Below are 15,583 nucleotides of genomic sequence, written 5' to 3'. Positions count from 1 at the left end.
ACGAGCCCTTCCCCAGAGTGACAAACTGTCCTCACACTCGGGTCCACTCTGAAACCACACTTCCAAGTCCTGGTGCTCAGGAGGCCCATGGGGCCTTATCTGGAGGCAGGGTCACTGCCAGTGTGATTGTTTAGGATGAGGTCACTGGGGAGAACCGGCGGCCTTAGAAATGGGAACTCTGAAGACAGACATGAGGCCCCTGTGAAGACCGAGGCAGCAGGCAGGGTGACGAGGACCAAGGCTGTGGTCAGCGAAGCCACAGAGCACCAAGTCACCGGTGCCTCCAGGAGCTGGGGAGAGGCCTGGAGCAGACTCCCCGACAGCCGCGGCCCTGCCTGGCCCGCAGGAGCCCAGCAGGAGGGTATGGGTGAGACCGTGAGGGCCTTGTCCTTGGGGTTGTGAGGCGGCCATGTCCAGCTGCCTCCAGGAGCAGCACCAGGTGGGAGAGCGACCGGAGCCTTCCGGGGCAAGGCCCACATAAGGTGACCACCAGAGGGAAGGACACAGACGGGTTAAAAGGAACTCAACGGAGCGACTCCTGGAGTCTGAAGGTCCTTCAGCCAGGTGCACCACCAAGCCAGAGGGGCACTGAGCCGCTTCTCGGCAGGAGCCTGCCAGGAGCTGACCGCGTCCCCAGTGCACACACGAAGCCCACCCAGTGGGGGACCTCGGGAGGCGAGCAGCGCTGGAAAAGGGGGTGGGGCGGGGACGTGACCAGAGATCAGTGGGCTCACAAGGAGAGGCAGCGACCAGGACGCACTGTCTCGCGCCTGTGGACTGTGGAGCAGACCAAGCCCGCGCTCTCCAGCCCTGGTCTCCAGACCGCGGGGAGTGAGGCCCTTATCTGAAGCCACTCAGCTGTGGCACTGTGGAGGCCCAGGCTACTCACACGGGGCCACTTCCCGTGGGCAGAGATGCTGCTGGTTTCTCAACCCTGGTGGGCAGGAGCCTGGGTGGAGAGGCCCAGTCCAGCTCCCCTGCTCTGGGCCCAGGGTCCCCCTCTACACAGCCAAGATGGGGACAAGGGGTCCCGCCCTGGAGCTTCCTCTGCAACTAGAAGGCTCAGAATGGACCTGGAACTGGGGTGTGGAGCGTCCAGCAGACGTGGGGTATGGACTGTCCAGCAGCATCATCTGCACCAGTGGGCACCCTGGGGCCCAGAGGGGCGTTAGCCCAGTCCCAGCAGGCTTGCCAAGAGCACAGCGGGGCATCACTTCCAGGCCCAGCACCCTGGGCCCACCCGGGATCATCTTCAGCCCACACAGGGCAGACCCTCCTGAGGCTGAGGGACCGTGGCAGCGCTGGCCGTGGCAGTGGACCCAGCGCTGCCAAAAGGCTCACAGGCTCACTTCCTGCTCCAACCAGAGAGACGAGCACTTTCCAGGAGCCCCAGAGCCTGCCTCCTGCAGAGCCAGGATTGGGCACAAAGAGGAACTTGGCTCTGCAGGGTGGACCAAGCCCTGCAGCCGGTGCCCCAATCCAGCTGCTCAGAGCAGGACCACAGGACGCTCCAGGGAAGAGCGTCGTCCACCCACAATGACTCCATGGCAACGGGACCGCGAGCACCCCGGCACCCCTCCCCAGACACCCAGTTCCGGCCCTCAGAAACCTAGGCCACCACTCGGGGAGGTGGCCACTCTAGGCCTGAGAGTCCCTCCCAGGGGCAGCCCCTGCAGGCGGAAGGTCCTGTCACCCGACACCCCGAGGATGAAGGGGCTGCTGGCCAACACTGGGTACAGTTGGGTCACCCTCGCCTGTGGCCAAAGAAGCCATGGCAGCTGAGCCAGAGTCAGCCACAGTCACCTGCCAGCCCTTGCTGCCCCAGAGCTGAGGAGGGCTCACTGGTCCCCGCACAGCCAGCCCGACACGGGGCGGGCACACAGGGCCCAGAGCCAGCCCCGCCATGGTGCACGAGGCCCAGGGGAAGGCCAGCACCAGTTACCCCAGGTGCTGCCACCATGCAAACTGAGTGCACTGACCACCAGATCTGCCCCCACTCCGTGTCCTCAGCACCCCACTAAAAAGCCTTCCAAAGGAGGACAAGCGGGCCTCCCTCCTGCCTCCAGCAGCCTGGGCCTGCCTCAGGACCCACGGGGGCAGTTCTGTCCCACTGGTCAGAGGCCTGAGACAGCTACGAGAAACAGTGAAAAGCAGAAAAGAATGGAACCTGGAAACCTCAGCAGTAACTGTGTCCTGAGGTAAGTAGTGACGCCAAAACCGTGCCGCCGGAGCCCTCGGGGGGTGGAATTATCTGGAAACAGGGTCTTTGGAGATGTGATTATTTGTTAAAATGTGGCTGTCCTGGGTTAAGGTGGGCCCTAAACCCTGAGGTTGGTGTCCTTATAAAAGGCCACGTGGAAACACAGACAGGCAGGCCAGGAAGAAGGCCTGGTGACAAGGGAGCTCGAGAGATGGGCCACGGTCAGCCCAGCGGGAAGAGGCAGGGTCGCCCCTGCCACCCAGAGGAAGCGCAGCTGGCCACGCCTGGCTCAGACCTCCGCCTCCAGAACTGTGGGAGCCCACTGGCTTCCGTGAGCGCTGGCGTGCGATCTCCACGGCAGCTGCAGGCCGCTCGCAGGAGCTCGTGGCTCCAGGAGGGGCCGGGCTGCTGTCGGTCTGGCCATGAGGTACAGGCCGTGCCTGGGACCAGCGCCCCCGCGGCCTCACGGTAGGTACTCACTGGTGGTGCTTCCGGACATCTGGATGATGCACTTGGAGTCACGGCTCATCTCCCGGGAATTGAAGGGGCGGACACGCACGGCCACCTTCACCGAGGCCCCGGCCATCTCTGCGGCCTCTGTCTGTCACTCCCAGCAGTGGCAGGAGCCCCAGCAGGGGTGGGAGATACCTTGGGGGGGAAGGAAAACTCGAATGAGAAGCAATATCCAAAGAGCCAGGACCAGGATGCGGCTGGAACCCACAGGACCTCCCTCAGACCCCAGCCAGACCTGCAGGGGTGTGGAGCCCAGCTCTGCAGCCCAGAGAAGTGCAGCCCAGCACAAGAAGCAGGAGGCACCTGGTGTGAAGCTGAGCCTCAGCCAGGGCGGGGCCGGAGGACGCAGCCCAGCGAGGGCTGCACAAGCCCAAGATCCGAGTGGAGGGCGTCTGACCGCAGCCTGCACCCTGGGGCGCTAGTTGGTGGCCACACCCAGCCACAGTAGGGTCTCTGCATCAGCAGGACCAAGCACTTAACTCAGCCTCAAAGGAAGGGCCAGGAATGTGAGGGCGGCTCGTTTTCAGCACCATTTCCTGCTGCCTGTGATTCTCCCAGGAGGTGCAAGGTATTCCTGAAGCTGCACCCTGCACCCAAGTCACACTGACCCGCAGCAGCCTGAGAATCCGCAAGGCATGGCAGAGAAAGCTCAGGGCCAGGCTGTGTGACAGTCCCGGGGCCTCAGGGCTCGGATGCAAGGAATGACAGGGCTGAGGGCGAGGGCCCCTGCCCTCAGGTCCCAGAACTCAGGAAGGCTACAGAACACTCCTGCCAAACACAGTAGGGCAGCCCCTGGGAAGGGCTCCGCAGGGCTGTTCATCCAGGGCTCCTTGGTCCAGGGCAGTGTCCCAGGAACAGAGGGAAGGGCCCTGGCAGCGGGCCATGCTCTTGGTGGGAGGGCCAGGGATCCCTCTTGGGGCCAGAGCCCCAGGAAGAAGAGCTCATTCAGTCGGACGTGGAGAGGGTTCTCAGGGCCTCCGCCTCCTGCCGCAGAAAACCAGCTTGGATGATCCCCCAACACCAGAGGTGTCCTGGGGCAAACACTGAGGGTGCTCTTTGAATCCCCAACAGAGTCCCCAAGTCCCCTTTCCGAAAAGGCCATCCTCTGCCTGGTCCCCTGCCCATCACTGCCACCCTCAAGACAAACCGGCACAAAGGTGCCCTTCCTGGGTCTTGCAGACGCCCATCTGTGATGAGGGCCCATACCTCTGAGCAGCCCTCTGGGCCCCCCGTGTCAAGGAGGAGGACCCAGCTCTGCAGATGGAGAAGGGAGCACAGGCGTGGCCCGGCCACAGCACAGGCAGGCCAGAGGTGGGCTGTCCCTCTATAAGCAACTCTCCCAGGGCCTGCAGAAGAGAGCCAGGCCTCCCAGCACGGAGGACAAACAGGTTCCCACGGCCAGACCTGAGCCTGCTACCCCAGCACGGTCCCTGAGGCCACAGGGCACAGCCTCAACTACACCCATGAGTGGATCCCTTACTGTTTGTCCTCCTGAGTCCACGAGTGACCACCCAGGAGTGGACAGAAGGGTGCACCTCTCTGAGGATCTGGTTCCTTATGTTGGCTAGTTCCCACACCTTGAAGCTGGAAAAGACCGTCAAGAGACTGAGCGAGAGACTGTGAGCAAGACTCCAACTGTGCGCCAAGAGACTGACTGTGTGCCAAGAGACTGACTATGAGCAAGAGACTATGAACCAAGAGACTGACTATGAACCAAGAGACTGTGAGCAAGATTCTCAGCAGCAGGAAGCAGCCTCCTGTCTCTCGAAAGGTTCACCCTGTGACCACGTGATCCCAAGTGCTGAAGCAGAAATAATCAGAAATAAAGAAATATTTGAGAGCAGGGGTTCAATTCAACACAGCAAAATGTTCAGTCCTCCCCAAGTTTAGCTATACCAAGTCAGCGTGATCCCCACAACCAGAATATTCCAACGGGACGGTCAATGAAGTGTGGAAAGAGAAGAGAGTTTTTGAAAATAAGAAAGAGGGACCCTCCCAGCCACCCTGTAGGCTGTGAAGCCATTATAATTTCCAGAGCCGAGAAGAGACGCTGCTCAGCGCTCAGGGCAGACAAGGAGGCCCAGCCACCCACCCGCTCCCCACCATGCTGCCTTCCAGGGCGCTGGGTGGGATCAGCGTTGGGACGACCGGCTGTCCCACGTGGAGAAACGGAGCCAGGACCTGCCTTCCAGAAGCAGCAGGCGAATACGCAGGGGCCTCTGCCCTGGCTCCGGGCGCAAGTCTGCATCACCAGGAAGACTGCAGAGTGTGGACGGCCGCCGGCCTCCCCCACACCACGCTGCTGCAGCCAGAATCAGGCGCTGCAGAAGCAGGGGGGACCCGCAGGCCAAGAAGCCGGGGTGGGGGCTGAGGCACAGAAGCCACATTCCACAGCAGGTCTCCCAGCACATTTGCATTCTGCTCACAACCAGAGGCTGGGAGTCCAGAGTCTTCCCAGGCAGAGAGTGGTTGCTGAGGGACAGGGAAACCTGCAGAGCTCATGGTGCGACAAACAGGCTTGAGAGGCCAAGATCCCAGGAGGGGAGAGGCAGAGACTAAAAGGAGCAAACAGCCATGTGTCCCTTAAGACAGTTGCCAAATTCTGAATAAGGCATAAGGGTAGATTTTTTTTTTTTTCTGATACTAGAGATTGAAATCAAGGGTGCTTTACCACTAAGCTATATCCCCAGCACTTTTAATTTTTTATTTTGAAACAGGGTGTCCCTAAGTTGTTGAGGGTCTCGCTAAGTTGCCCAGGCTGACCTCCAACTTGCAGGCCTCCTGCCTCAGTCTCCCAAGTAGCTGGGATTATGCTCGTGCCTCTGCACCCAGCAAGTGGTTGAATTTTAAAAACCTAAGCAGAAAATCTCCGAAAGTCAAGAAAAAACTTGAGGGTCAGGTGCTGCTAAGGAAAAAAGATTTCAAATACAGGGTCCTCCAGGAGGAGAACCCCAGAAGTCACAGTGGGGCCTGATTTTGAGAACGCAGGGGAGGGTGGAGCCATAAATGGGCTGGGCCTCCTCAGACCCACACCTGCCTGAGCTCAGCTACTCCCCGGGGGAGTTAGGGGTCCTGCTTCCTGCTCACTGTCTGAGAGAGAAAGGTGAACATCCTGGGGCCTCCCAGTGTTTTAGCAGGTGATGTCTAACACATCAAAGTAACAAGGCATGAAGAGACAGACTGCATGATCAAAAACCAAGAGGGAAAATAAAATAAAAACACACAGAGGAAAAAGAAGAAATGTACATCTGCAGGATTCAGACCTAGGTGTGATCAAATAAGGACTTAATATAGTCATGATTCGTATGTTCAATATGAGAGAAAAAGATGGAGGACGTAAATGGAAAAATGAATAATTTTCCCAGAGAAATGGAAATCATCAAGAATCAAGTGAAAATTTTAGAATTAAAAAATATGATAACTGAAATTAAGAACTCAAGAGATTAGATACAGCTGGAGGCCGTGTTAACGAATGGGAGGACAAACAATAGAAAATCAAAAAAGAGAAAAAAGAATGGAAAACATAGAAGTGAAAGTCACAGAGAAATGGTCTGACAGGCATGTAAGTGGAATCCAAGAGAGTCAACGGAATGAGGGTGCTCTGGGTCCCTCAAATTCACATGTTGAAATCCTCACCTCTTAAGTGAGGGTACTATGAGAAATGGAAAGTCCGCAATCCATTCTCAGAATATAGTTTTTAGCCTTAATTGGGATGTAAGATCCAACTGCAGCCATTTTAACCATAACCCTTCCCTTTGCCCACCCCAAATTTCAAGTTAGCCAATTGCGTAGATTGTAACCCTGAGCTCCTCCTATAAGAGCAAGGGGCAGCCCTGCACTAGGGGGAGAAGCAGTGGACTGCCTGCCCAGGTCACTTACCAGCCAGGTTGGGTAGCAACCCTTGTGCAGAAGGGGCCTTTGCCTTGTCGAGGGGCTTCTGAGCACGGGTTGACTTCTTGGGGCACGCTGGGATTTCCAACAGTGCTGGAAGGTGGGACCTCTGGGGCGTGCCTAGGTCAGGAGGGGGGTGCTCATGAACGGGACTAGTGCCCCTATAAGAGGGCCAAGGGGACTCCTTGCCCTTCCACCAAGAGGACACAGCAAGAAAGCACCATCTATGAGCCAGAAAATGAACGCTGGGCAGATGCTGAATCTGCCTTGACCGTGGACTTCCAGCCTCCAAAACTGTGAGGAATCAATTCTTGTTGTTTAAAAAACTCCCAGTCTGTGGTGTGTATGTGTGCACGTGTGTTTAATAGCAGCCTGAATGGACTACGACAGCAGAGAAGGATATTTCAAGAGAAAAATCGTGAATTGTAAAAAGCTGCTGAAGTGTGTCAATCCATAGATTCAAAACGTTGTGCTAACACAAAGCAGAGCGCACAGAGAGCTGCATCAGGGCAGGTGAGCCCAGAGGATGAAGAGCAAGGTCCAAAATCAGCCAGAAATAAGAAGCAGGACACTTTTAAAGTGTCCAAAATAAGACTGGCATTTGACTTCTCAGCAGAAATGAGAGTCCAACGACAAGTCTGCAGGATCCCCACTCGCAGGCGACGTCAGTGACCCCTCAGGCCAGGACAGACGCGAGGTGAGCACTGGGGCAGTCACTGAGAGAACAGAAAGGGAGCGTGCGACTGCAAAGAACACCGAGAAAAATACAGACATTTAAAGTGTCTCTTATCAGTACAATTGCTAAAAAGGGGGAAAAGCAGAATGTAAGAGGATAGGTTGAAGAGAGGAACTCGGATTCTAGAAGAAAGCCTGGCTCTGTCACACAGCTCTCCAAGGGGGCACCACCACCCTCGGGCAGCCCTGTTCCATGTTGTTCCAAAGGTCCCACTTTGTTATTTTTAAATTAGATTTATTTTCACTGATACATAAAAACCCTTTACGTTAATGGGGGCAACATGATGTCTCAACACATGCATGCATTGTAACGTCTAAGCCAGGACAATACCCCCTCCTCCATCACGCACCACTTGCGTATAACACAGGATCCACAAGCCTTTCTCCTCAGTGCCTCTGCCATCCACACCCACCCACTGCAACAGCGCCCGGGTCTTCCTGCTCCTATCCCTCTGTAACTTGGCACCCCTTCCCCTGCCTCCCGCTCCCCAGCCTCGGTCTCGTGCCCAGGGGATCAACGTTTTAAGGTTCCACCAATGCAGGAGGTCGGTGGTGCGGGGCTTTCTGCGCCTGGCTCCCTCCTGCAGGATCCAGTCTCGGGGCTGGAGAGTGTCCATGGACGGAGTTTTCTTCACCTGCCAGCGGATGGACGCGGGTGCTCCCAGCTCTCCGTTGCAATGGATCCCGGGGGTGCAGATGTCTTCAACAGACAGATTCCACCCCTTTTGCACACGTCCACCGTTTGGGCGAAGGCTGCACTGATTCCCGCCCCCAGCCTGGTGAGGCCCCCTTCCCTGCACGTGGACTGGGCGCTGGCGTCTTCTGTGGTTTGAGAGTGGCCAGTCCCGCTGGGGTGCACCGGTGGCTCACAGTGGTTTTGGTTTGCGTTTCCCTGATAAGTGATATCAAGCATCTTTTCACAGGCCTGTAGGCTATTTGTACACTTCTTTTCAGAAATGCCTGCTTAGGTTAATCGTTTATTTTTAGTTGGGTTATTTGTGGGTTTTTTGTTTGTTTTGCTCTTAAGTTTCTGGAGTTTCTTGTGTATTCTCAAGGTCATCCCCTTGTTGAACGTACAGCACCCAAGCGTGGTTCTGCAGTTGCCGTTCCCTTTGCTGGTTGTTTATCTTGTGCAGATGTTTAGTTCAGTGTGATCACAATTGATCATTTTTGCTTTTTGGTCCTTGTTTAGTTTGACATGATCACAATTGATCATTTTTGCTTTTTGGTCCCTGTTTAGTTTGACATGATCACAATTGATTACTTTTGCTTTTTGGTCCCTGTGCCTTTGCCCATCTTCATGTCCTGAAGCATTTCCCAGGTTTTCTTCTAGTTTCAGGACTTGCTTATGGTCTCTAATCCATTCTGAGTTGATTTCTCACCGGGTGAGAAACAGGAGTCTAGTTTCATTCTTTCATACGTTGACATCCAGTTATTGAAGACTGTCTTTTTCCCAGTGCACGCACCTAGCACCTTTTTAAAAAGCCGGTTGCCTGCAGATGCGTGGGTCCACTTCCAGGCTCCTTGTCCGCCAGGGGGCTGGGCCTGCGCTAAGCTGACAAGGCCTCGGTGGTGTGTTCTGAAGTCAGGAGTGTGATGCTGCCTGCTCTGCTCCGCTTGCTTGGGATTGCTCTCGCCGTTCAGGGCTTCGCATGGTTCCACACGCCTTTCGTATTATTCTTCTAGTTCTCTGAAGAATGTCACTGGAGAGTGCTTTCTGCAGTGCTGAGACTTCTGGTCCCTGGTCACAGGGCACCCCCGCAGCCCCCTCCATCAGCGCTCTCTGATTCCCATGATAGAGATCATTCACCTCTTCAGTTAAACATATTCCTAGGGGTTCGGTGCTTTTTCGTTTCTTCGCTTGTTTGCTTGTTTGTTTGTTCGTTTGGGTAGCGACTGTAAATGGAATTGCTCTCCTGATTTCTAGGTCAGATAATTCACTATTATCATATAGCAGTGCTACTGATTTTCATGTGACAATTTTGTGTTCTGCAGTTTTGCTGAATTAATTTGCTCCAAAAGTTTTCTGGTGGAGTCTTTGGGGTTTTCAATAAATAAGATCTTGTCATCTGCAGCTCTGACTTCTCTTCCAGTTTGAATGCTCTTTTTCTCCTTCTCTTGCCCCACTGCTCTGGCCCGAACTTCCAGCACTGTGCGGAGTGTAAGTGGGGGAGCGGACACCCCCATCTTGCTCCAGACGTGAGAGAGAAGCTTCCAGCTTTCCCATGGGCAGGTCGCCAGCTGCCGGCTTATCAAACGTGCCTTCGCCACGCTGAGGCACGTGCCTCCTGTCCCTGCTCAGGCCTTATCCTGAAGCCCTGTCACTCTGGCCCGGCGCCCCTTCTGCCTCAGCTCTGTGGGGATGGTCTCGGGGCTCTGTCCTCTGGTCTGCTGGTGGCGTGCCCCTTTGGTTGGCGCCTGTGTGTTGAACCAGGCTGCGTGTCACTTGACCCTGGCATGCACTCTCTCATGTGCTGAGGAACCTGGTGTGCCAACTCGGCCGAGGATGGCCAGGCCCTGTTTCTGTAGGTCTGCAGCCTTCTTTCCGTTTTGTCTCGTCCTTATCTGCCTTTGCTCTGGGGGCACTGCTGGCCTGGTGGAATGTGCTAGGGGAGCTCCACCCCCGACTTTTGGAGGGTCTTAGGGAGAACTGGTATGACGTCTCCTCTAAACAGGTCTCTGCCAGGGAGCTGTCTGCCCTGGGCTCATCCTTGATGGTAGACTTCACCACCAAACCAACCTCGTTACCTGCTACTGGGGTTTCTTCACAACTCCATGTTGGTGAGGTGTATGTCTAGGAATGTGTCCATCTCTTCTAGGTCACCAAATTAATTGACACATATTGTTCAAAGTGATCTCTCATGACCCTTTGCATTCCTGTAGCATCCGTTGTGATGCCTCCCTTTCCATCTCTGATTTTATGTGCGCTCTCTCTCTCTCTCTCTCTCTCTCTCTCTCTCCCTCTGCCTAAGGAATTGTCTCTCTTCTTTTTGAAGAAACAGCTTTGTTGCACTGATATCTTTGTATGATTTTAGTCTATTTATTTCACTCTGATCTTTATCATTTCTTTCCTTTGACTAATTCTGGATTTAATTTGTTCTTGCTTTTCTTTCTCTCTTTCTTCCTTCCTCCCTCCCCACCCCCTTTCTTTTTCCTTTACACTGCTGGGGATGGAACCCAGGGCCTCGCACAAGCTAGGCCAGTGTTGCCTCTGAGCTACATCCCCAGATCCTTGTCCGTGTTCTTCTAATGCCTTGAGATGCAGTGATGGGTTATTTATTGAGATTTTTTTCTGCTTTTTTGATGTGGATGTTGATGCTATAAACTTCCCTCTTATACTGCTCTTGCTGTATCCATAGGTTTTGGTATGTTGTTTCTCCTCTATCATTTTTTTCAAGAAAATTTTAGAATTTCTTTCCTGGTTTCTTCCTTTATTCATTGGTTGTTCAAAACTAAGTTGCTTAATTTCCACATGGTTGTATAATTTCCAAGGCTTTTTGTGTTACTGATTTCTAGTGTCAGTGCACTGGGATGGGAAAGGTACCTGACACCATTTCAGTGGTTCGCTTTGTGAAGGCTCATTCTGCAGCTGGCCGTGCTCTGTCCTGCGGGATGTTTCATGTGCTGCTGGGAAGCACGCGTCCTGATGTTCTGTGTGTGTCTGCCGGGTCCACCTGGTCTAGTGCAGCCGAGCTCTGCTTCTGTGTCACGCTCTGTCTGGATGGTCCATCCATTGGTGATGTGTTGTTAATGCTTCGCAGGACAGAGTCTCCCTCCCCTCAGGTCTACTGACATCTGCTGTCTCCACCTGGGTGCTTTGAGATTTGGTCCAGATATACTTAGAATTGTTATTTCCTCTTGCTAAATTGACACCTTAGTCAAATTCTATAATGGTCTTCCTAAGAGATTTTTTTTATTGTGTTCTGTTTACGAGAGATCCTTGAATAAAGACACAGAGGTTGAAAATAAAAAGACAAAAATCTTTCTTCTGCTTATTCTATTGACTACTAAGATTTACATACACACACACACACACACACACACATATAATATATATCACATTTTAAAGTGTGCATATAACGGTTGCTAAAGTTTGCTATGTGGTGGTCTTAAAAGATTCAACAAATCTTATTTTAATTTAAAATTACAAGGCCTATGTTCTCTGATCACAATAAACTAAGCTACATCAATACCCTGTCCCAAAAGTCAGAATCCCCTACTGAAGGCATTAGGTGAAACAACTCCAACCATGGATCAAAGAAAAAAACAGGCTGGTGTTCAGAACTACTGTGGGCGGAGCTGACAGTGGAGATACGCGTACAAACTGGGAAACTCCCACCCGGCCAGGAAAGGGGAGGGAAAGGAAGTGCAGAGGTTGGAGACAAACCCACAAGGCCGCTGCCATCTCCACCTCACTGCGTGGGGAGGCGGGGCCGCGCAGGCACAAAGGCAGGATGGAGCCCACCTCCACTAAGTCGGTCCCTTCAAAGTGACACCCTTGATGGACTGAAAGGCTGGGGAAAAGCCATCTGCCACTAAGGGGAAACTAGTCTGAATGACTCAAAACTAGTCAAAAAGCAAGAGTCCCTAAGAATTTTTAGCCACAGGCCTGTCCTCCTGCCATTTTGGTTTTAGACTTGGAACACCTCCATGGTCCAAGAACCCAGGCTTGGGAAACCAGCTCAGAGTGGTTCTCATGGCAGACAGAAAAGGGGGCCACAAGACACAGTTCAAGGCACGCCCCAGAGCCCTGCTCCCCAGCCACGCCCCACCTGCACAGTCCCCCGCTGCCCAGGAATCTGCCCAGCTGTCAGTGACTGACCATGGCGGTGCCCAGAGCCCTTGTGGTCCAATCACTTCCCAAAGCCCACCTCTGAACACTGCTGTTTTGGGGACCACGCCTTCAACACACGAGCTTTGGGGAGACCAAACAACAGCCAGCCCACATGTTTAGAAACTGAAAAAATGAACTTCTGAATAGCTAATACAGCAAAGAAGAAATCAAGACGGAAATGTAAAAACACCTAGTAACTGATGAGGAAAATATCACTAGCAAAACACTTGCAGCTGATGGAGTTCCAGGCACCAGACTTAACTTCTTACTGCAAACAACAACTAGCGAACCAGACAAGACACATGAGAATAGCTGTTTGCAGACAGCAGACAACAGGCAGTGCAGGACCCTGACTGACCCCTGAGAGAACAGCGGGTGAGCCCCTGATCACCCCACCGCAGCCTGGAAGCAGCTTTCCGACCTCGGGCGCAGGAGACAAGGGCAAGTGGAGGAGACGGGGGTCAGAAAGTGGGCAGGTGGAGGCCGTGGATGCTGGGTCAGAGTTCTGGAAAAGCCAAGAGCTGCCCTGTGGCATCCACGGGTCCTGCTCAGTACTAGTTCACGCCCGTGGAGCCAGCCACAGGACACCTGGGCTGTGGTAGGCTGGACAACCCCCAAAGCTCACACCACGTAGGGAGACGTCTGTGATGCAACCAGCCAGAGCACAGAGACCCCTCCATCTCTCCAAGGCAGGCCCAGAGCAGCCAAGTCCTGGTCCAGTGATGAAGCATCCCCACAGGACACCCACTCCAGACCAGCGACTGATCAGACGGGTCCTCAGAGAGGCGGCCTCCTGACCGCCATAAAGGAAGGACACAGGGCTCCTGCTCTGCAATGTCAAAGTCACGCCTCGCATCCAAGCAAAAATGACAAGACAGAGCCAGGCGTGGCGAGGCGCGCCCGTCATCTCAGTGGCTCAGGAGGCTGAGGCAAGAGGATTGAGTTCAAAGCCAGCCTCAGCAATTTAGTGAAGCGCTAAGCAACTCAATGAGACCCTGTCTCTAAAGAAAAAGAAAAAAGGGCTGAGGATGTGGCTCAGTGGTTAAGCATCCCTGGCTTCAATCCCTGGTACCAAAAAAAAAAAAACCTCACGAGACATACCAAAAGAAGGAAAAAGTGACCCATAACAAGGGGAAAAAATAAATCAGCAGGTACATTGATTTTCCTACGCCATTAGAGAAATCAGTTCAATGGTTTAGAAATTCACCCACAAGTCAGGTACAGGGGATAACATCTATAGACCCAGCACTCAGGAGACAGAGGCAGAAGGACTGCTTGAACCCAGTAGTTTCAAACCACCCTGGGCAATATAGCAAGATTCCATCTTAACAAAGAAAAAAGTTAAATTAAAAATAAAACTTGAGAAGGGATCACAAAAACACTCTAGGAAGAAAGCTGTTCTAAAGAAATCCAAATGGCTATTCTGCTGAAATTTGTTTCTGAGGGGGACAATATCCCAGACGCATTAGGTCTTGTCGAGTATCTTAATGAATGGCTTCAGACATCCAACCTCGTTTACAGAGTGATGGCCCTGCAACACCTACCTTGCCATGGAAAAATCCCAAGTTCTTGGTGGTAACTCTTTGGCAGTGGTCTTCCCTCTGCACTGTTTTGATCTGTTTTTCATTTTATACCTTATTTATACACTTAATGCCAGCACAACTGTTATAACAACTGTTAAATAATCTATATAAAAATGTGTCTTTGCAAGAATGCATTAGGAAAAGAATGAGCAAAAGATCTTTGGTTGTACTTTTCATCATATGTAACAAATGTAAATTTCATACAGTAAAATTTTTATTTCCTGAGTATAAATAAATAAATAAATAAAACTTACCCACAAAATAGGCAACAGACTCAACTCACTATAGTTAAGTTCTACCATACGTTTAAATAGTGATCCGAATTCTACACAAAGAGAATGGAAAAAAAGAGGAAGACTAAGAGAAAGAACATACTCCCGACTTGTTCACTGAGACTAACAGGAGTGTGGCCACAAATTAAGCAGCGAAATTTGGGAAATGAAGATTACAGACCAGTTTCACTAATGAACGTGGATACTAACATCCAAAGGAAGCCGCAGGAAAGGCAGCAGTCAAGGGGGGGATGGTGCAGCGGACTGACCCCAGGCGCCAGCACAGCGCAACCTCAGGGCCGGCGGCCTCGCCACTCCTCAGGGGAGGGGAAGCACCAGGTCCTCGACAGACGTTTAAAAAGCATCCAGTTGTTTTCAAGACCACTCATGATAAAACTCTGAGCCTCGGAGTAAAGAGAACCTTTCTAAGGCCACCCCACCTTCCCCCGAGGGTGGTGGAGGAGCAACGCGCGCCCTTCCGCCCAGACCAGAGGCAGGAGCAGAAAGCCAGGCAAGGCCGCCCTGGGCACCTGGAGGGAAGGAACCAGCCGTCCTCCTCTGTGGACCGAGACAGCCGTGCGAGTGCTCTGAGCCTGTGGGAAGGCTCAGCAAGGTCGCGGGAAGCCAGCCACGCTGCTGTGCACCAGGGACAGAGCCCGACTACAGCAGCGACCCAACCACAAGACCCCAGGAATGTCACCAAGGACACGGGTGACTTCCATGAAGAAGATTTTAAAAGTTTACCAAGGGCATTGCAGAGAACCTAGGAACTATGTAACGGACTCTTCATAGGAACACAAAATCTTAAAATCTTAAAAATGTTGATTTTTCACCCAGATTCATACAAAAATTCAATGTCTTTTCAAACGATGTCTCAAGTTGTGAAACCTGACAAGTCATGTCTCAAAATGTATGGGAAGAGCAGGCCACAGGAGGGACTCTGGAGGGCTGCACGCTCCACGTCCTGACTTGGTGCTGAGCCACAGAAGCCCCACCCGAGGTTCCAGTGCCTGGGTGCTCAGGGTGGATCTTAAATGTCCCCAAAGGCCTCGGTGCAGAAGGCTGTCTCCAGCTCAGAGCCTGCTGAGGTGGTGGGGCCGGGCAGGCCTCTGGTCACAAGGGTGCTCCAAGGGGATGTGGGAACTCGCCTTCCTCCCTCCTGCAGCATCCCCACCAGGAGGAAGCAGCCTGCTCAGGCCACACGTCTGCACAAAGAGCCCGCAAGGCCCGTGGCACTGGGACCTACAAACTGTGCGCGAGGCAATCCTCTCCTCAGAAGCTGGCCGTCCCAGGCGTGTGTCACAGCGACAGAGCAGACTGACATGTCTGGATGCAGCTACCAGGGTCAGCCATGGTCCAAAAGCACTCATGGAAACCCGCCTGGGCTGGGCTGGGGCTCCGGGTGGCACGCTTGCCCAGCGCAAGGGAGGCGCTGGGCTGGATCCCCAGCACCACACACAAATAAAAAGTAAAGTGATAAAAGACTATAAAGATACAGATCTCATAACCATCCCAATGCATAAAAATAAAAATCAATCAAAAAGAAAACTCCAGA

The 15,583-nt window shown here is 53.1% G+C and overlaps 1 protein-coding gene across 1 annotated transcript in view; it reads right to left on the bottom strand.

Annotated features, from left to right (window-relative positions):
• LOC124979566 (kinesin-like protein KIF1A) overlaps positions 1-15,583 on the bottom strand; it is a gene marked incomplete at its 3' end in the record, with an annotated part of 64,743 nt that overhangs the window by 41,665 nt on the left and 7,495 nt on the right. The window contains 1 exon segment of the mRNA XM_047543923.1: positions 2,681-2,848. Coding sequence (XP_047399879.1) covers positions 2,681-2,786 — 106 coding nt within the window.

This window comes from Sciurus carolinensis, chromosome 3 (assembly GCF_902686445.1).
Source record: "Sciurus carolinensis chromosome 3, mSciCar1.2, whole genome shotgun sequence".
NCBI classification, from domain to species: Eukaryota; Metazoa; Chordata; class Mammalia; order Rodentia; family Sciuridae; genus Sciurus; species Sciurus carolinensis.
Note: the sequence above shows the minus strand (reverse complement) of the source record. Positions and strands in the feature narration are given on the sequence as shown.